Raw genomic sequence first — 19,087 nt, forward strand, 5'->3', positions numbered from 1 at the left:
ACTAGAAACAGTGGAGAATAGTACCCCCGGCCCCTCTGAGCAAGAGGCACCTGTACTACGGACTCCTGTATCCAGGAGGGTCTGTACCACCGAATGCAGAGTGTTTGCCTTTGTCTGGTCCAACGGGACGTCTGTCTGGCAAAATCGATGAGGGGGTCGGTTTTTGAAGGCTATGGCGTAACCTCGAGTGACGACTTCCTGTACCCAGGCATCTGAAGTGGTCTTCAACCATTCCTGGGTATACCCTAGAAGTCGGCCCCCAACCCTGGGATCCCCCAGGGGGAGGCCCGCCCCGTCATGCGGCAGGCTTATCGGTCTTGGCTGCTGGCTGACGGGAAGTCCAGGCTCTTTTGGGCTTCGGTTTACCAGGTTTGGAAGTGCAGGCCTGCCTATGGTACGCCTGACCTTTTGCTTTACCTGAAGGACGAAAGGGGCGAAAGGACGTGCCTTTGGCCTTCGACACAGAAGGAGCTGTATTAGGCAGACAGGCAGTTTTGGCAGTAGCCAAGTCAGCCACTATCTTATTTAAGTCCTCCCCAAACAAAATATCCCCCTTGAAAGGGAGTACCTCCAGGGTTTTTCTAGAGTCCAGATCCACAGACCAGGATCTCAGCCACAATATCCTGCGAGCCAGGACTGACGTAGTAGAGGCCTTGGCTGCTAGGATACCGGCATCAGAAGCCGCCTCTTTAATATAGCGAGAAGCTGTGACAATATGACAAGCATTGTCTAGCATGGTCAGAGGAGATTTCAGCCTCTAACTCCAAGGCCCATGCTTCAATAGCCTCTGCTTCGCCCATGTAGCTGCAATAGTGGGCCTTTGTGCAGCACCCGTGAGGGTGTAAATCGCTTTTAGACAACACTCGACACGTTTATCCGTAGGCTCTTTGAGATACGTGACGGTAGTGACAGGTAGAGCTGAGGAAACCACCATCCTAGCCACATGTGAGTCTACTGGAGGAGGCGTTTCCCAATTCTTAGACAGCTCTGGCGCGAGGGGATAACGAGCCAGCATCTTCTTTTGAGGCACAAACTTCATACCCGGGCTTTGCCAGGGTTCCTGACGTATATCCACTAGGTGGTCAAAGTGAGGTAAAACTTTTTTTATCACCTTCTGACGCTTGAACCTATCTGGTTTCTTAGGAGGAACGGATGGCTCGGGATCATCTGTAATCTGCAGAATTAATTTAACAGCCTACAAAAGATCAGGAACATCCACATGTGAACTACCCTCCCCATCAGCCGTATCTGAGTCAGAACCTGTGGGGTCAGTGTATGTGCTGTCTTCATCAGACGAGGTGTCAGTGACAGCAGTGGATTGTGAGGAGACGAGCGCTCGCTTAGAGGACCTCTTGGACTTAGGCGAGCGTTGGTCAGACTTTTAAAAAGTCAGGGACTGGTTCAACTTCTTTAATTGAGCAGATAAATCGTCCGCCCACGGCGGGTTAGCTGCAGGGACCACATACGGTTGTACCGGCACTGAGGGTCCCAAAGGGGTTGTTAGTTCATAAACTAGCATATGCAGAAGCGTGGAAAAAGCGGCCCACGGAGGGTCAGTATGTGCCTCCGTTGCCACAGTCCCACTGGGGGGCAAGGAGCCCCCAGAACCAGAGCCCACAGCTGCTATATTCTCCCCATATGTGCCTGTGGCTTCAGCAACACCAGCAGTGTGTTCCGCCCCAGAACCGTTACCCTCAGAAGCAGACATGATATAACTTGCAGCATGAGGTAACACAGTACAATTATTAGCAGCACTATATCCCTAAACCCAAACCCCTGCGCAGTGTAGTCAGCACCAGCAGAGATAAAGGAGAGATATGGTGACTAAATCATAGAGAAAAATACGTAATACAGTATATCTTTGTGAAAATCCTATATTAAATAACACCTGACGCACCAAGCCCCCTCAGGTTATAGAATATAGGGATAGCAAGTTGAGTGAAAGACACGAGATGGACACCACTCAGCTATCAATGCACACACAAATAGTCACAGTTTGTACAATGAAGAGGTTATTACAGACAATAATACTGCACTGGACTAGCTTACACAACTATATAGTCAATAGATATAACACTACACAGTAAGAAACTGGATGTATATCACAGGGTAATTGTACTATAAACCCCTGACTAAATGCACTCTTTCTTACTAAAACTGACTAAAAAGGCAGGTAGAATACTTAAGTGTTATGTAAAGGCACAGCACTGACAACCAGGCGGCTTTACATAGGAGGATTTGCCCAAGCAGTCCCAGGAACAGTGAGCTGAGGAGTAATGGCGCCGCACACACTGACAGGGAGTGAGATGCAGCACCAGGGCGGGAACACTTGCTGGAAATGGTGCCCTGGGGCTGGGGGAGGAGCTTCAGGTCTAAGCCTTATCCCCCTTGCTGGCAAAACCACCGGGTACTGTGGGCGATATTAAAATCGGTTTTAAGAGAAAACCTGACCTGTGCCCATGCCCTGGTGATCTAGTTGGATCGCCCGTCTCCACAGTGTCCACCGTCAGCGCGCGCGGCCCGCCACCCACTGACCGCGCCGGATCGCGATAAAGACCGGGTCCCGCGAGCGGGACCCACTTACCACCTTCCGAAGCGCGGCCACGCGATCCTGGAGAGCCCCAGCCGTGTGTGCCTAACGTGAAGTAAACCGGAGCCTCCGCTGTAGGTACCCGGCAACCAGGGCTCGGGAGTGTACAGCGCCGCTGGGGAGAGCTGGAGCTGCAGCAGAGAATGTCAGAAGACATTTACCCCTGCTGCTGCCCTTGAAGTCTTCACTTTTTACCTCATAAAAAGTTTTTCTTAGGGCTGCCTGGAGCAGCCCCTCTGTTAAGTGCCTGCTTACTGCAGCACCAACTGACAAACTGAGCTCCTGTGCTGGGAGGCGGGGTTATAGAGGAGGCGGCGCTGTGCATTCTGGGAACAGTCAAAGCTTTGAGCCTGTTGGTGCCTCGGATCAAGATCCTACTCTACACCCCATTGTCCAGACTTTTGGAGCCCAGTGTACGCCGCAGCAGAAATTACAACGGACCGCAGACACGATTTGACATTAGATTGATGCATCCGCAATTAAATTGTGGACGCATACTGAGGCGGCGCCACACACATGCTGGGCAGCCCCCAGCATGTGAGGAGATGGACGCAGATCTTGCTGCAGGAAGCAAAATCTGCGTCTATCTCTGAATAAACCACAGTGAGGGGTTATCTTCTGATCCAACCAACAGGACCCATATTTCTATGTAGTATAACTGGTGTAAACCAAACACATGAAACAAAGCGGACTACTGCATACATAATGGAGATGATTCAGAGTTGCGCGCGCATTGGTTGCAACTATAGCTGTACTGCATGCACAGCAGGAAATGCAGACATTTGTCTGTGTGCATCTATTTATCTGCTTGTTCAAATAGCCATCGCCTTTATCAGCACACGCTTGCACCAGCCCTATGTCTGGTGCATGACATCAGTCTGAAAAGAAGGATCTCTGCATCCCGCAATGCCGTCTACAGGCTTTCATTCAACTTAGCCTACAAGCAATGTCCTGTTGCCACCCAGTTATGCTCACTTAGCCGCAAGTGGAGATGTGACTGAGATGCACACGCTTTGCTACAGAGCGGCTTCCCCAAAAGAAAGCAAGATCCACCCACTGTGTGTGTAGCTTTGAATGAACTGGCCCAATCTGTGCATGTGTTTATCCATAAAATGTACTTAATATTCAACAGATGTAAAATATCGGTAACTAACCAAATTCCAGCAGCTAACAAAACATTTACTAAAAACTATTTTTTTTTAAAAATGAACATTTGTACACAGTACCTGATTAAAAAACGTTTTGTCCACCACATTTTCAATGTGTGTGATTTTCTTGCTACCATGGGCACTTGGCTCTGCCCTGCCATGTACTACTTTCCTTTCCTTATACACCAAGTGTTGGGGTTGGAAGTCTGAAGGCTCTACACCAGGAGGAGGGTGACCATACAGAAGCTTACCCTAAGACATCAAGAAAACTTCATATTAGAAACATATTTCTTATTGTGAGGAAAAAGATTCTATTCAGAACACAATGGATTTTGCTCACATTCATTCAGTTTCAGGACAGTTGAATTACCTACATTGACATAGTCCTTCAATATGTACCGTGCAGACCGTGGCTGATCAGGCTGCCCATGCGCAGTCATAAACCCTCTCATGTCTGCAAAAACATGGGTACAATCAGATTTAGTGATAACATTTACAGATTTCAAGTGCTAAAGTTTCACTTTTATGGCATTTAGTAAAAAAAAAAACCAACATTTTAGGGTGTCAGTGTTCTTGTATTAAAACACATTGTATGTGTCATGATTGTTATTCAAATGCATTGGATTAAAATGAGGACTATGACTTAGATCGCAGGCCAAAACAAAATGGCGGGATAAACCAATGTTCAAGAGAGTGCAGCCTATGGATACACTAGGAACCAGTAGCAGCATTTGTTTCCTGCAATTTCACATGAGATAATGGATTAATAAGACACTGATTATAGGTATTGACACACATATAAAAGGCCTTAAAAAATATTGTTTCATAGACTTGGAACATTACAGATTTACAAAATAAAAGGTTTTATTTAACTTCTTAGTAACCAGTTTATACAACTCAGTGCAATTACAAGACACCAGCAGATTTAGGGAGATGGCTGTGGTTATTCCTACAAGAACTGGATTTTATGCCTGGTAGCTCTGCAGCTTAAAGCTGCCAGCAGTATGCAAGTATACCAAGCACCTGGAATATCCTCTATCAAAGATGTATTCGACCCTGGCGGGACTTTGCTGTCCTTTTCCACACTGAAGGAGAAATATAATCTGTATGATAAACAATTCTACATGTATTTGCAGGTGTGCCACTTTGCTCAGACATTGCCGGAAGTCATAGCTATGAGACAGATGCCTGATCCTATTCGGTCCCTCCTGTCTTTTGCACGTAAATCGTTTAAAGATAATACTACTTTAAGTATCTTAAATTGTTTAAGATGCTACTACTCTGATCTTAAATTTAAATCGTTTAAGATACTACTTAATCATTTAAGATACTACTACTCTGATCTTAGTTTTAATATTAAGACAAAACTTTGGCAATGCACGTATCAAAATTGGTGTAAAGATGTTTTGGACCTTCCAGATATGGATTTGATCCTGAAACACACTCAATTTTTTTTTAAACATCTCCAATCTGCCTCCTTACAAGAAGTCCATCTTAAAAACTATACATGGGGCGTATATTTCCCCAGCCCAGAGGCGTCACATGTTGCCTGGGGACTCCCTGGATCTTGCTTTGATCAGGAGATCGTCCAGGTAAGGGACAACATTGACCCCCTGGACCCGGAAATGGAACATCATCTCCGCCATTACCTTTGTGAATACCCTCGGAGCTGTGGACAGGCCGAAGGTTAGTGCCTGGAACTGGTAGTGATCGTCCAGTAGGGCAAACCTCAGATTAGCCTGATGAGGTGGCCAAATTGGAATATGAAGGTAGGCGTCCTTGATGTCCAGGGAAACCATGAATTCCTGTTCTTCCAGGCCCACAATCACTGCTCTTAAAGGTTCCATCTTGAACTTGAAAACCCTGAGATAAGGTTTCAAGGACTTTAGATTCAAGATGGGTCTTACTAAACCGTCCGGCTTCGGTACCACAAACAGGTTGGAGTAATAACCCTTTTCCCCGTTGTTGTATTTGTACTGGAACAATGATGTGGGACTGGACCAACTTTTGGATGGCATGTTACAATGTCATACCCCTTTTCCACTAGCTCAAAAAACACGGGTAAATGCACGGGGGCGCGCATTTAGCCGTGTTTTTTGCAAGTGGAAAAGGGTAAACCCGGATCAAGTGACCCGTGAATCCTACCCGGCTATTTACCTGGGTAGGACACGGGACTGATCCGGGTAGGGTTGTAGTGTAAACGGGAGCTGTGTCGATGCGACACGGCTCCCATTTACACTGTATGGAAGGGCGGCGCTGGGAGATCATGTGATCTCCCTGCGCCGCCCCTGTGCGTCACTAGAAGCGTCACCAACCCGGCATATGCCGGGTTGTGACTGCTGATGGGAAAGGGGCCGAGCACGGGTCGCAGCAGGGGGCAGCTCCCGTGTCAGGCTCCCGGCTGCGACCCGTGCTCGTAAGTGGAAAAGGGGTATAACTTGCGTATCCTCCAAAGCTGGCAAGCTTGATTTGAAAAATCATTGGGGAGGAGCACCATCGAACTCCAACTTGCAGCCCTGAGAAATGAGGCCCCTTACCCACGTATCCTGGCAGGAGCTTTTCCAGATGCAGCTGAAGTGATGCAGTCGTGCTCCCACCTCGAGATCACCTCGGGGTGGGTGGGAGCAGTCATGCTGAGGACTTAGTGGAAGCAGAACTGGTGTTCTGTTCCTGAGAACCAATGTTCGCAGGTCTTGACTTACCTCTGGTGCCTCTAGCCGCATTGGAGGCACCTCTAGCCCTAGATCGAAATCTGTTCCAGGCTTGTTCAACCTGCGGCCCTCCAGCTGTTGTGAAACTACACATACCAGCATGCCCTGCCACAGTTTTAGCATTTCCTGACAGCAAAACTGTGGCAGGGCATGCTGGGAATTGTAGTTTCACAACAGCTGGAGGGCCGCAGGTTGGACAAGCCTGTGCTAGACAAAAAGGACTAAACAGACGGCCCCGGGTAGGAACACCTAGCCGGCGGGGCCCCAGAGGGGAGAAACTTGGATTTCCCCGCAGTAGCTTTAGAAATCCACATATCCAACTCAACCCCAAAGAGCCATTCCCCAGAAAAGGGGAAAGCTTGCACACTGCGTTTGGACTCCGTGTCCGCTATCCATTGACGCAACCAAAATGCCCTGCACGCCAACACTATGGCAGAGGTCCTAGTGTTAATATTGCCCATCTCCTTGAGCGAGTCACACAGGACGCGTGCGGTGTCCTGAATGTGTTTCAGGAGAGGCACTGTAGTGACCAGGGGCATATCCCCGGAGAGGCCCTCCTGAATTTGAGAAGCCCACGTGTGAATGGCATGGGTCATCCAGCAACCCACTATGACCGGCCTTTGCGATACACCTGCTGCTGTGTAGATAGACTTTAGTGTAGTCTCTATTTTTCTGTCCCCAGGGTCCTTTATGGTAAAGGAGCGCGGGGCAGGCTGCACCGCCTTTTTTGACAGTCGAGAGACTGATACATCAACCCCGGGGGTTCTTCCCAGAATTTGCTACCTTCAGGAGCAAATGGGAAAGTGTGCAAAAATCTTTTTGACACTTGGTATTTTTTGTCTGGAATTTTCCAGGCTAACTTAAACAGGTCACCTAACTGCAGAATCAGGGAAAGTGACATTAGGCTTGTTCTGTGTAAAGAAAAACGACTGCTGTGACGTATAGCCGGAATGAGGGGTTTAATACCATGAGCAAAAGTGGAATCCCCATAATGGGATCCAAGTCCTCCCCATCCTCCTGTACATCCTCATCTGAATCAGAGAGAAGAGCAGGTAAACCACACTTTTGTGGTCCTGAGTGAGAGAGGGTGGGCTGTGTATCATCTGCCCTGGCAGCTAAGTCTGCAACAGCCTCTTGTAGTAGCTGAGTTTTTTGAACATTAGCAGTGAGTTGTGCCGACATATCAGACATCATATCTTTAAGGGCCCCTGAAAAATGTTTGCATTTTTTGCATATTCAGTCTCCTGATGAGATTCAGGTTTATTGATGTGAATCATGATACTACAGAGTTGTATGTCAAACAATATTGGGTTGTATACGATTTATTACTTCAATAAAATTAAAAAAATAAAACGTATACCAAACACTTAATTATTAGAAGGCACCCATGGCAGACGTCAAGGTGATCCTTGTATGTTATACTTTTAGGATGGACAAACATATGCAACTTTAGATGAAAGGGTGCTACTACTTTATAGTGCATAGCATATATATGCGACATAATACCACACAGGCAATAATAGGATTACTACAGACACGACTTACATCCATAAGCAGATAATAGCTCTTCAGAGGAAGGGGAACGCTCCTGATCCTCGTCTTCCCTGGGTCTAATGATATTGATCCCATAGATGGCTTCTAAGACATAGCGGGGAATACGCTGTGCAATGTAAGTCAGTTAAGAAACACACAGTATACTAACGCAGTCTTTCATAATAAAATGACTGAAGATGACCACCATACATTATATGTATAATGAGATAAGCATGCCACCTATGACTGGAACTGCTCAGCCTTTAGTTGGCAGGGGCGTGTGTCTTTATTTACACTCCCAATAGACGTTAATCTATTTGTTATTCTGCCAATCGTTTACAGCTTTCCTAAAAGGATATGAGAGAGATTGGTGGGATGTGGTCCCTCATCTGATCAATGGGTAAGATGCCGCTGCATATCATCTCTGCTTTGGTGGAAACAAAAGAAGGCATGACAAGACCAGGGCAGTCACAGAGGCAGAGACCAGGCTGTACATACAAAGTCTGCAAAAGAGGAGATTATCTACTTTAGTAATGATTCAAGATACAATAAGACTATACACAGGACAGATATGTGGTGCAGACTAACATTTTATTATTAATACCTTTTATTTATATGGCTGTACATAGGGAAAACATGCAAATATTACACTATTTGGTACAATTAAACACACTTGAAGAAAGACAACTTTAACATAAGCAGCCAGAGAAATATTATAACTTGTGAACAACAAAACTTCTCAGACTAATGCTGACCATACATTTGTACGACTTGCATTAGATGCGAGTCGTACTAATGATCTCCTCTGCCAGCCGCCGGGCATGCAACAGATTATATGGTACTTTTGCACCGTACAATCTATCCTGCCTCCGCAATTGCTGAGGGCCGTGATCGGCTGATCATATGTGCAGCACACGTGATCAGCTGATATGATGAGATTTGCACATCGCATTCGCACCCATTAACATGCACAATGTGCATGCAATGGGTCAAATGATAGGTCAATATCGTGCATTCATACACAATATCGACCTAGTGTATGGCCAGCATTAGGGACAATGGGGTCTATTCATGAAGCAGTGAAAAGTGTGGAGCAACAGACCAGTGGAGAAGTTGCCCATGGCAACCAATCAGCATCTCCCTTACATTTTATAGAATGTACTTGATAAAGGCTTCCTTCAAAGCTGATTGGTTTGTATGGGCAACATCTCCACTGGTCCTTTTCTACACTTTTCACTGCTTCATGAGTAGACCCCACTAACCTCAAAATGTCTCCCTCTTTACTTTGTATGCATGAGAGCAAGTGTGAAAATAGGGTCTGTTCCTATGTTCTGCTCTTTAGTACAGACATTGCTGTGGGAAACATCAGCACACATTTACTAAGGTTACATTTAGGTAATACTAAAGCATAGCAACCATTCAGATACAGCTCCAAGCTTCTACAGTTCAGTACATTTTTTTCGTCCAAATGCTATATTTGTAATTGAGCCATAATAAACTTGTCTATACACTGCCTATGAGGTCCCTTGTTCACCAATTTATCATATGCTATTCTTTAACGAAATATATGATGAGAAAGTAAAGTACTTCAACATTCGGTCAAGATGGATAGGAGAAGTGCAGAGAGAATTGCAGAGAAATTAGGGGATGGGAATCTTTAGCCCAGACCGATAAGAGAAGGTCTTGCATGGAAAGACAACACAATGACAGTGGGTCCACAATGCAGATTTACGACAAGCACTGTGACAGAATACTTTTGTGCGCATTTTGTTTTTATATATAAAGATGCATTTGTTCTGGAGAAGCTCTAAAAGAAAAAGGACAGTGGTCTTTCAATCACACAAGTACCATGTAGTCCTGAGGTTTTGTTCTCCAATTAGTGCTTAACCGAAACATTCTCTCTAGTACCTGAAAGTGCTTTGTGTGTCCAGGAGTTGCCGAAACAGAGACCTTCTTGTTCCCAAGGATTGTGTTGATTGTTGAACTCTTACCAACATTAGGATAACCAACCTAACAGAATAAGGGGGAGGGGGAGAAAGCATTTAAGGTTTAAACAGTAGTTTATATTTCAGCAATTCATTTTTTTCCATGAACTTAAAGGAAATTTTCGACCTTTATTCATGTTATACTTCAGAGTTAAAATAAATCTACTGTCCATAAACACCCTACAGACATGAGCGAACACTGATCTGTCTACACATCAGGGGTTATTTAATTAAACGGTGCTGAAAAAAAAAGGACAAAAGTAGTCTTAATGATTTCATTGTAAATACTCGTTCTCTCCATAGTAGAGAGGAATAACTTAAAAATTCTATGCTTTCTTCCATTGACAAAAGGCCTATGCGGAGATCCAAGAATTCTATTGCTAAGGATTTCTGACCAGACTCCAAAACAGTTTTATGTATTTAAAAGTTAATATAAATGTTCTAGCAGCACAGATGGGAAGAGCTCCACTCAGAGTGCCCTTCTGGACAACACTATCAGATCGCACTGAATTGCACGTGCAATCAATTTCAATTACAATTTCAATAAAGCTGCCCCCACGCAGGAAATCTGAAAGGCTAATCTTACTCTTACAGGTCACAATGGCCTGAAATCAAGGCGAGTGTGTAAGTAATAGTACAGGCCATGCTGGAAGGTTTCAGAAAACAGTAATGGTAGCTGCTCAATCAATTTATGAATACTTCTTAGGTGCATGAAAGGGAGGGGTTATTCTAAACAAGAAACAGATATGGTTATGTGCCCAGGCTGTATCAAGGCTTCTCTGATATTAATAGTCCCTAACGCTACATAAAAATAGCACCCACTCATGCTGGTTTTTGTAGTGCCATTTGGAGGATCTAGGGAAAACTCCAGGTGAGTTGGCTCTCAATTTAGATATATTGTTTATGTGCTATTATCACACAGCATAACAATAAGCAACTATAAGACCCAGACTGTATGTTATTATAAGGTAGTAAGGGACCACTAGTCTCAGAGAAGCCGTTAAGTGACCATATCTTTGCAAATATATGAAACGAAGAGCTCAGAATTTTCCACTATTAAGTACCGTTCCATTCTTATTGCTGATACTTTTTGGTGTGCTGGGGGAAAACCTTTTACTTTTTCAGGTTTCAGAAAAACAAACACACCATCACTGCTACCTTGGTGATTGGACAGAGACTGGATGTAGCAGCCTCTTGGTTTCATTTCATGGGGCCAGTGTGGAACACAGCTCCACACAAATGGCGCTAGCTAACACCTACTAAATGTAGCATTTAGACTATCAAATGCTGCACTTAAACAAATAGGGTGACTGAGACATTTAGTCAGTTTCATACCGACTGAAAAAAACTCTTACCTAATTTACAGTTTTTTCCCCATTTAATAAAATAAGTGCATACCTAAGTGCTTTGGGAAAATAAATGCATACGACCCTCACAAGAGTAAATGACACTTGAAACACAAACTTACCAGTCCCACAGTGATCTGTTCCTCTTTAATCCTCTGCCCTGTGTGCATTGATTTGAAGATTTCCAGCAGCTCATCACTTTGCACTATGTGGCTATGATTGATCACTGCTTTGTGTTGAGGATTATTAGATTCATCATCTGACAAAACCCTTTCTTCCTCTCCCTCTGCATCCTCAGAACACGTCTGCCAACCTTCATCATCATCATCATCACCACCACCACAGTCCTCATACTCATCACTTGAGTCGCTGAACTCCCTGCAGTCTCCGGAAGGTGCAGTCTCTGTTTCACCCATTTGCTCTTCCTCCTCACTGTCTTCCTCATCTGTAGATGTTATGTCATTCTGTATAGCATCCTCCAGCTCCCCACTCTGCTAAAACATCATCATTTTGTCAAGAAGCAAGAAATGGCAGATACCTTGCAGATAACTAATGCGCACAATACATCCACAGCCCCGATTTCCAGTTCTGCCAATCTGAAATCCCTCAGCAGGTCGGGGGGAAAAACGCATGTTAAAAATCCCCAATCCTAACCATTTTTTGGTCGGAATCGGGGGGGGGGGGGAATCCAACAGGTTACATTTCCTAGATCCCCTGACGTTGGCAGAATGGGTTATTGCCCCGATACAACCTAGAAGTTGGTGCTTTTGCTTGTGCTTTTGGTCCTACAATCTTACTACTTCAACCTGACAGGAGCATCACATCATTACCCTATGATGTCTGGAACCACAGCTCCTTCCATTGAGGGTGGGATCACATTGGCACGTCTTCTGAGATTATGGGGGTCATTCTGACCTGATCGCACGCTGTTCATTGTAGCGCAGCGATCAGGTCAGAAGTGCGCATACCAGACAGCAGACAGCTGTCGTAGCCCAGCGATCGCCTCTGCCCGATTGACAGGCAGAGGCAGTCGCAGGGCGGGAGGTGGCGGCGCGGCGGAGTTTGGCCGCCGTTTTGTGGGCGTGGTCTGGCCAACGCAAGTGTGGCCGTACCCTGTAGGGGCGGGCCGCAGCGGCTGCGTGACGTCACAAGCAGCCGCTGCGACCATCGCAACGACGAGTAACTCCCGGCCAGCACGCAGGAGCTGCGTTGGCTGGGAGTTATTCTTCAAGTACAAAAGCTACCCATCTGCCATCGGCCACGCCAACTGCTTGACGTTCTAAAGTACAGAACCCCAGTATCCACTAGGACGTAAGAGAAATAGCCTATAGCACTACTTAACAAATGCCCAAATGAAAAGCGATTTTAGGCCTGCTATTAGTTGAGGATCATAGGATTAATTTAACAAAATCTGTAAGCACCTTTGATTGTGTGCCAAACATTAACATACTGCATTAATATATCTAGTAAAACTGGATCTATAACCCCCCAAAATAGCTTTTTATGTTGTAAGGACAGTAAACTGTCTTGTGTTGCCATAAATCATGGCACAGCTCTGGTTATTTAGAAAATCAAAAAGTTATTTATGGACAGTTGCCATATATTTGTGAAAGCCAATCTCAAGCCTTTATGTACTAATTTTAATCAAATGGGGAAATATAAAAGGAAGACAAAAAAAAAAAAAAAACCAGAATAAAAAATAAGAATTTACTTACCGATAATTCTATTTCTCGTAGTCCGTAGTGGATGCTGGGAACTCCGTAAGGACCATGGGGATTAGCGGCTCCGCAGGAGACTGGGCACAAAAGTAAAGCTTTAGGACTACCTGGTGTGCACTGGCTCCTCCCCCTATGACCCTCCTCCAAGCCTCAGTTAGGATACTGTGCCCGGACGAGCGTACACAATAAGGAAGGATTTTGAATCCCGGGTAAGACTCATACCAGCCACACCAATCACACCGTACAACCTGTGATCTGAACCCAGTTAACAGCATGATAACAGAGGAGCCTCTGAAAAGATGGCTCACAACAATAATAACCCGATTTTTGTAACAATAACTATGTACAAGTATTGCAGACAATCCGCACTTGGGATGGGTGCCCAGCATCCACTACGGACTACGAGAAATAGAATTATCGGTAAGTAAATTCTTATTTTCTCTGACGTCCTAGTGGATGCTGGGAACTCCGTAAGGACCATGGGGATTATACCAAAGCTCCCAAACGGGCGGGAGAGTGCGGATGACTCTGCAGCACCGAATGAGAGAACTCCAGGTCCTCCTCAGCCAGGGTATCAAATTATAGAATTTAGCAAACGTGTTTGCCCCTGACCAAGTAGCTGCTCGGCAAAGTTGTAACGCCGAGACCCCTCGGGCAGCCGCCCAAGATGAGCCCACCTTCCTTGTGGAATGGGCTTTTACAGATTTTGGCTGTGGCAGGCCTGCCACAGAATGAGCAAGCTGAATTGTACTACAAATCCAACGAGCAATAATCTGCTTAGAAGCAGGAGCACCCAGCTTGTTGGGTGCATACAGGATAAACAGCGAGTCAGATTTTCTGACTCCAGCCGTCCTGGAAACATATATTTTCAAGGCCCTGACTACGTCCAACAACTTGGAGTCCTCCAAGTCACTAGTAGCCGCAGGTACCACAATAGGCTGGTTCAGATGAAACACTGAAACCACCTTAGGGAGAAAATGAGGACGAGTCCTCAATTCCGCCCTGTCTGAATGGAAGATCAGATAAGGGCTTTTACAGGATAAAGCCCGCCAATTCTGACACGCGCCTGGCCGAGGCCAGGGCCAACAACATGACCACTTTCCATGTGAGATATTTTAACTCCACAGATTCAAGTGGTTCAAACCAATGTGACTTTAGGAACCCCAAAACTACATTGAGATCCCAAGGTGCCACTGGAGGCACAAAAGGAGGCTGTATATGCAGTACCCCTTTTACAAACGTCTGAACTTCAGGAACTGAAGCTAGTTCTTTCTGGAAGAAAATTGACAGGGCCGAAATTTGAACCTTAATGGACCCCAATTTTAGGCCCATAGACACTCCTGTTTACAGGAAATGCAGGAATTGACCTAGTTGAAAATTCCTCCATCGGGGCCTTACTGGCCTCGCACCCCGCAACATATTTTCGCCAAATGCGGTGATAATGCTTTGCGGTTACATCCTTCCTGGCTTGATCAGGGTAGGGATGACTTCATCCGGAATGCCTTTTTCCTTCAGGATCCGGCGTTCAACCGCCCTGCCGTCAAACGCAGCCGCGGTAAGTCTTGGAATAGACAGGATCCTTGCTGGAGCAGGTCCCTTCTTAGAGGTAGAGGCCACGGGTCCTCCGTGAGTATCTCTTGAAGTTCCGGGTACCAAGTCCTTCTTGGCCAATCCGGAGCCACGAGTACAGTTCTTACTCCCCTCCGTCTTATAATTCTCAGTACTTTTGGTATGAGAGGAAGAGGAGGGAACACATACACTGACTGGTACACCCACGATGTTACCAGAGCGTCCACAGCTATTGCCTGAGGGTCCCTTGACCTGGCGCAATACCTGTCCAATTTTTTGTTTAGGCGGGACGCCATCATGTCCACCTTTGGTTTTTCCCAATGGTTTACAATCATGTGAAAGACTTCTGGGTGAAGTCCCCACTCTCCCGGGTGGAGGTCGTGCCTGCTGAGGAAGTCTGCTTCCCAGTTGTCCACTCCCGGAATGAACACTGCTGACAGTGCTATCACATGATTTTCCGCCCAGCGAAAAATCCTTGCAGCTTCTGCCATTGCCCTCCTGCTTCTTGTGCCGCCCTGTCTGTTTACGTGGGCGACTGCCGTGATGTTGTCCGACTGGATCAGCACCGGCTGACCTTGAAGCAGAGGTCTTGCTTGGCTTAGGGCATTGTAAATGGCCCTTAGCTCCAAAATATTTATGTGAAGTGATGTCTCCAGGCTTGACCACAAGCCCTGGAAATTTCTTCCCTGTGTGACTGCTCTCCAGCCTCGCAGGCTGGCATCCGTGGTCACCAGGACCCAGTCCTGAATGCCGAATCTGCGGCCCTCTAGAAGATGAGCACTCTGCAACCACCACAGGAGAGACACCCTTGTCTTTGGTGACAGGGTTATCCGCTGATGCATCTGAAGATGCGATCCGGACCATTTGTGCAGCAGGTCCCACTGGAAAGTTCTTGCGTGGAATCTGCCGAATGGAATTGCTTCGTAGGAAGCCACCATTCTTCCCAGGACCCTTGTGCACTGATGCACTGACACTTGGCCTGGTTTTAGGAGGTTTCTGACTAGTTCGGATAACTCCCTGGCTTTCTCCTCCGGGAGAAAACACCTTTTTCTGGACTGTGTCCAGGATCATCCCTAGGAATAGAAGGCGTGTCGTCAGGATCAGCTGCGATTTTGGAATATTGAGAATCCAACCGTGCTACCGCAGCACTATCTGAGATAGTGCTACCCCGACTTCCAACTGTTCCCTGGATCTTGCCCTTATCAGGAGATCGTCCAAGTAAGGGATAACTAAAAATAAGAATTTACTTACCGATAATTCTATTTCTCGTAGTCCGTAGTGGATGCTGGGGACTCCGTCAGGACCATGGGGAATAGCGGGCTCCGCAGGAGACAGGGCACATCTAAAAAAGCTTTTAGGTCACATGGTGTGTACTGGCTCCTCCCCCTATGACCCTCCTCCAAGCCTCAGTTAGGTACTGTGCCCGGACGAGCGTACACAATAAGGAAGGATCTTGAATCCCGGGTAAGACTCATACCAGCCACACCAATCACACCGTACAACTTGTGATCTGAACCCAGTTAACAGTATGATAACAAAACGAAGTAGCCTCCGAAAAGATGGCTCACAACAATAGTAATAACCCGATTTTTGTAACAATAACTATGTACAAGCATTGCAGACAATCCGCACTTGGGATGGGCGCCCAGCATCCACTACGGACTACGAGAAATAGAATTATCGGTAAGTAAATTCTTATTTTCTCTAACGTCCTAGTGGATGCTGGGGACTCCGTCAGGACCATGGGGATTATACCAAAGCTCCCAAACGGGCGGGAGAGTGCGGATGACTCTGCAGCACCGAATGAGAGAACTCCAGGTCCTCCTTAGCCAGAGTATCAAAATTTGTAAAATTTTACAAACGTGTTCTCCCCTGACCACGTAGCTGCTCGGCAAAGTTGTAATGCCGAGACTCCTCGGGCAGCCGCCCAGGATGAGCCCACCTTCCTTGTGGAATGGGCATCTACATATTTCGTCTGTGGCAGGCCTGCCACAGAATGTGCAAGCTGAATTGTACTACAAATCCAGCGTGCAATAGACTGCTTAGAAGCATGAGCACCCAGCTTGTTGGGTGTATACAGTATAAACAGCAAGTCAGACTTTCTGACTCCAGCCGTCCTAACTATATATATATATATATATATATATATATATATATATATATATATATATTTTTAGGGCCCTGACCACGTCTAGTAACTTGGAGTCCTCCAAGTCCCTAGTAGCCGCAGGCACCACAAGAGGTTGTTTCAGGTGAAAACGCTGACACCCCTTTATGAAGAAACTGGAGACGAGTCCCAGTTCTGTCCTGTTCAAATGGAAAATTTTAATATGGGCTTTTGTAAGACAAAGCCGCCCATTCTGACAATCGCCTGGCCGAGGCCAGGGCTAACAACATGGTCACTTCCCATGTGAGATATTTGTCAACAGCATGGTCATGATTTTAAGAAATCCCAACACTATGTTGAGATCTCACGGTGCCCCTAGGGGCACAAAAAAGCTGTATATGCAATACATCCTTTACAATCTGGACTTCAGGAACTGAAGTCAATTCTTTCTGGAAGAAAATCTACAGGGCCGAAATTTAAATGTTAATGAACCCCAATTTGAGGTCCAAAACACTCCTGTTTTCAGGAAGTGTAGAAATCGACCTAGTTGAATTTCCGTCGTGGAGCCTTCCTGGCCTCACCCACGCAACATATTTTCACCACATGTGGTGATGACGTTGTGCGGTCACCTCCTTCCTGGCTTTGACCAGGGTAGGTATGACCTCTTATGGAATGCCTTTTCCCCTCAGGATCCGGCATTCAACCGCCATGCCGTCAAACGCAGCCGCGGTAAGTCTTGGAATAGACATGGTACTTGCTGAATCAAGTCCCTTCTTAGCTCCCCAGGCCCTTAGTCCTCTGTGAGCATTTCTTGAAGTTCCGGGTACCAAGTCCCTCTTGGCCAATCCGGAGCCACTAGTATAGTTCATACTCCTCTATGTCTTATAATTCTCAATACCCTGGTTATGAGAAACAGAGGAGGGAACACATACACAGACTGGTACACCCACGGTGTTACCAGAACATCCACAGCTATCGCCTGAAGGTCTCATGACCTGGCGGAATACCTGTCCCGTTTTTTGTTCGGGCGGGACGCCATCATGTCCACCTTTGGTCTTTGCCAACGGTCCACAATCATGTTGAAAAACTTCCCTATGAAGTTTCCACTCTCCCGGGTGGAGGTCATGCCTGCTGAGGAAGTCTGCTTCCCAGTCGTCCACTCCCGGAAAGAACACTGCTGACAGTGCTATCACATGATTTTCCGCCTAGCGAAAAATCCTTGCAGTTTTCACTGCCCTCCTGCTTCTTGTGCCGCCCTTCTGTTTACGTGGGCGACTGCCGTGATGTTATCCCACTGGATCAATACCGGCTGACCTTGAAGCAGAGGTCTAGCTAAGTTTAGAGCATTATAAAATTGCTCTAAGCTTATTTATGCGGAGAGAATTCTCCAGACTTAATCACACTTCCCTGGAAATTTTTTCCCTGTGTGACTGTTCCCCAGCCTCTCAGGCTGGCCTCCGTGGTCACCGGCATCCAATCCTGAATGCCGAATCTGCGGCCCTCTAGAAGATGAGCACTCTGTAATCACCACAGGAGAGACACCCTTTTCCTTGGATATAGGGTTATCCGCTGATGCATCTGAGGATGCGATCCGGACCATTTGTCCAGCAGATCCCACTGAAGAGTTCTTGCGGGAAATCTGCCGAATGGAATTGCTTCGTAATAAGCCACCATTTTTACCAGGACTCTTGTGCAATGATGCACTGACACTTTTCCTGGTTTTAGGAGGATCCCGATTAGCTCGGATAACTCCCTGGTTTTCTCCACTGGGAGAAACACGTTTTTCTGGACTGTGTCCAGAATCTTCCCTAGGAACAGTAGACGTGTCGTCGGAAAAAGCTGCGATTTTGGAATATTTAGAATCCACTCGTGCTGTCGTAGAACTACTTAAGATAGTGCTACTCCGACCTCCAACTGTTCTCTGGACCTTGCCCTTATCAGGAAAGCGTCCATGTTTCTTTTAAGAAAAATCATCATTCCGGCCATTACCTTGGTAAAGACCCGGGGCGCCGTGGACAATCCAAACGGCAGCGTCTGAACTGATAGTGACAGTTCTGTACCAGGAACCTGAAGTACCCTTGGTGAGAAGGGCAAATTTGGACCTGTAGGTAAACGTCCCTGATATCCAGTGACATCATATCGTCCCCTTCTTCCTGGTTCGCTATCACTGCTCCGAGTGACTCCATCTTGATTTGAACGCTTGTATGTAAGTGTTCAAATATTTCAGATCTCACCGAGCCGGTTGGCTTCAGTACCACAATATAGTGTGGAATACTACCCCCTTCCTTGTTGTAAGAAGGGTACTTTGATTATCACCTGCTGGGAATACAGCCTGTGAATTGTGTGAGGGGGAGACGTCTCGAATTTCCAATGTACACCT

At 46.3% G+C, this 19,087-nt stretch overlaps 1 protein-coding gene across 2 annotated transcripts in view; it reads right to left on the reverse strand.

Moving 5' to 3' along the window:
- Positions 1–19,087, reverse strand: part of LSG1 (large 60S subunit nuclear export GTPase 1) — an 85,803-nt gene that overhangs the window by 16,180 nt on the left and 50,536 nt on the right. The window contains exons 8-13 of one of the 2 annotated variants that reach the window (XM_063916428.1): positions 11,436–11,804; positions 9,891–9,992; positions 8,340–8,485; positions 7,995–8,116; positions 4,113–4,192; positions 3,817–3,990 (exon numbers count right to left, since the gene is read on the reverse strand). In XM_063916428.1, the coding sequence (XP_063772498.1) occupies positions 3,817–3,990; positions 4,113–4,192; positions 7,995–8,116; positions 8,340–8,485; positions 9,891–9,992; positions 11,436–11,804 (993 nt within the window). Of the gene's footprint in view, positions 1–3,816; positions 3,991–4,112; positions 4,193–7,994; positions 8,117–8,339; positions 8,486–9,890; positions 9,993–11,435; positions 11,808–19,087 lie in introns of both variants that reach the window. The other variant, XM_063916427.1, reaches the window with a different exon arrangement.

Source organism: Pseudophryne corroboree, chromosome 4, assembly GCF_028390025.1.
Source record: "Pseudophryne corroboree isolate aPseCor3 chromosome 4, aPseCor3.hap2, whole genome shotgun sequence".
Lineage (NCBI taxonomy): Eukaryota > Metazoa > Chordata > Amphibia > Anura > Myobatrachidae > Pseudophryne > Pseudophryne corroboree.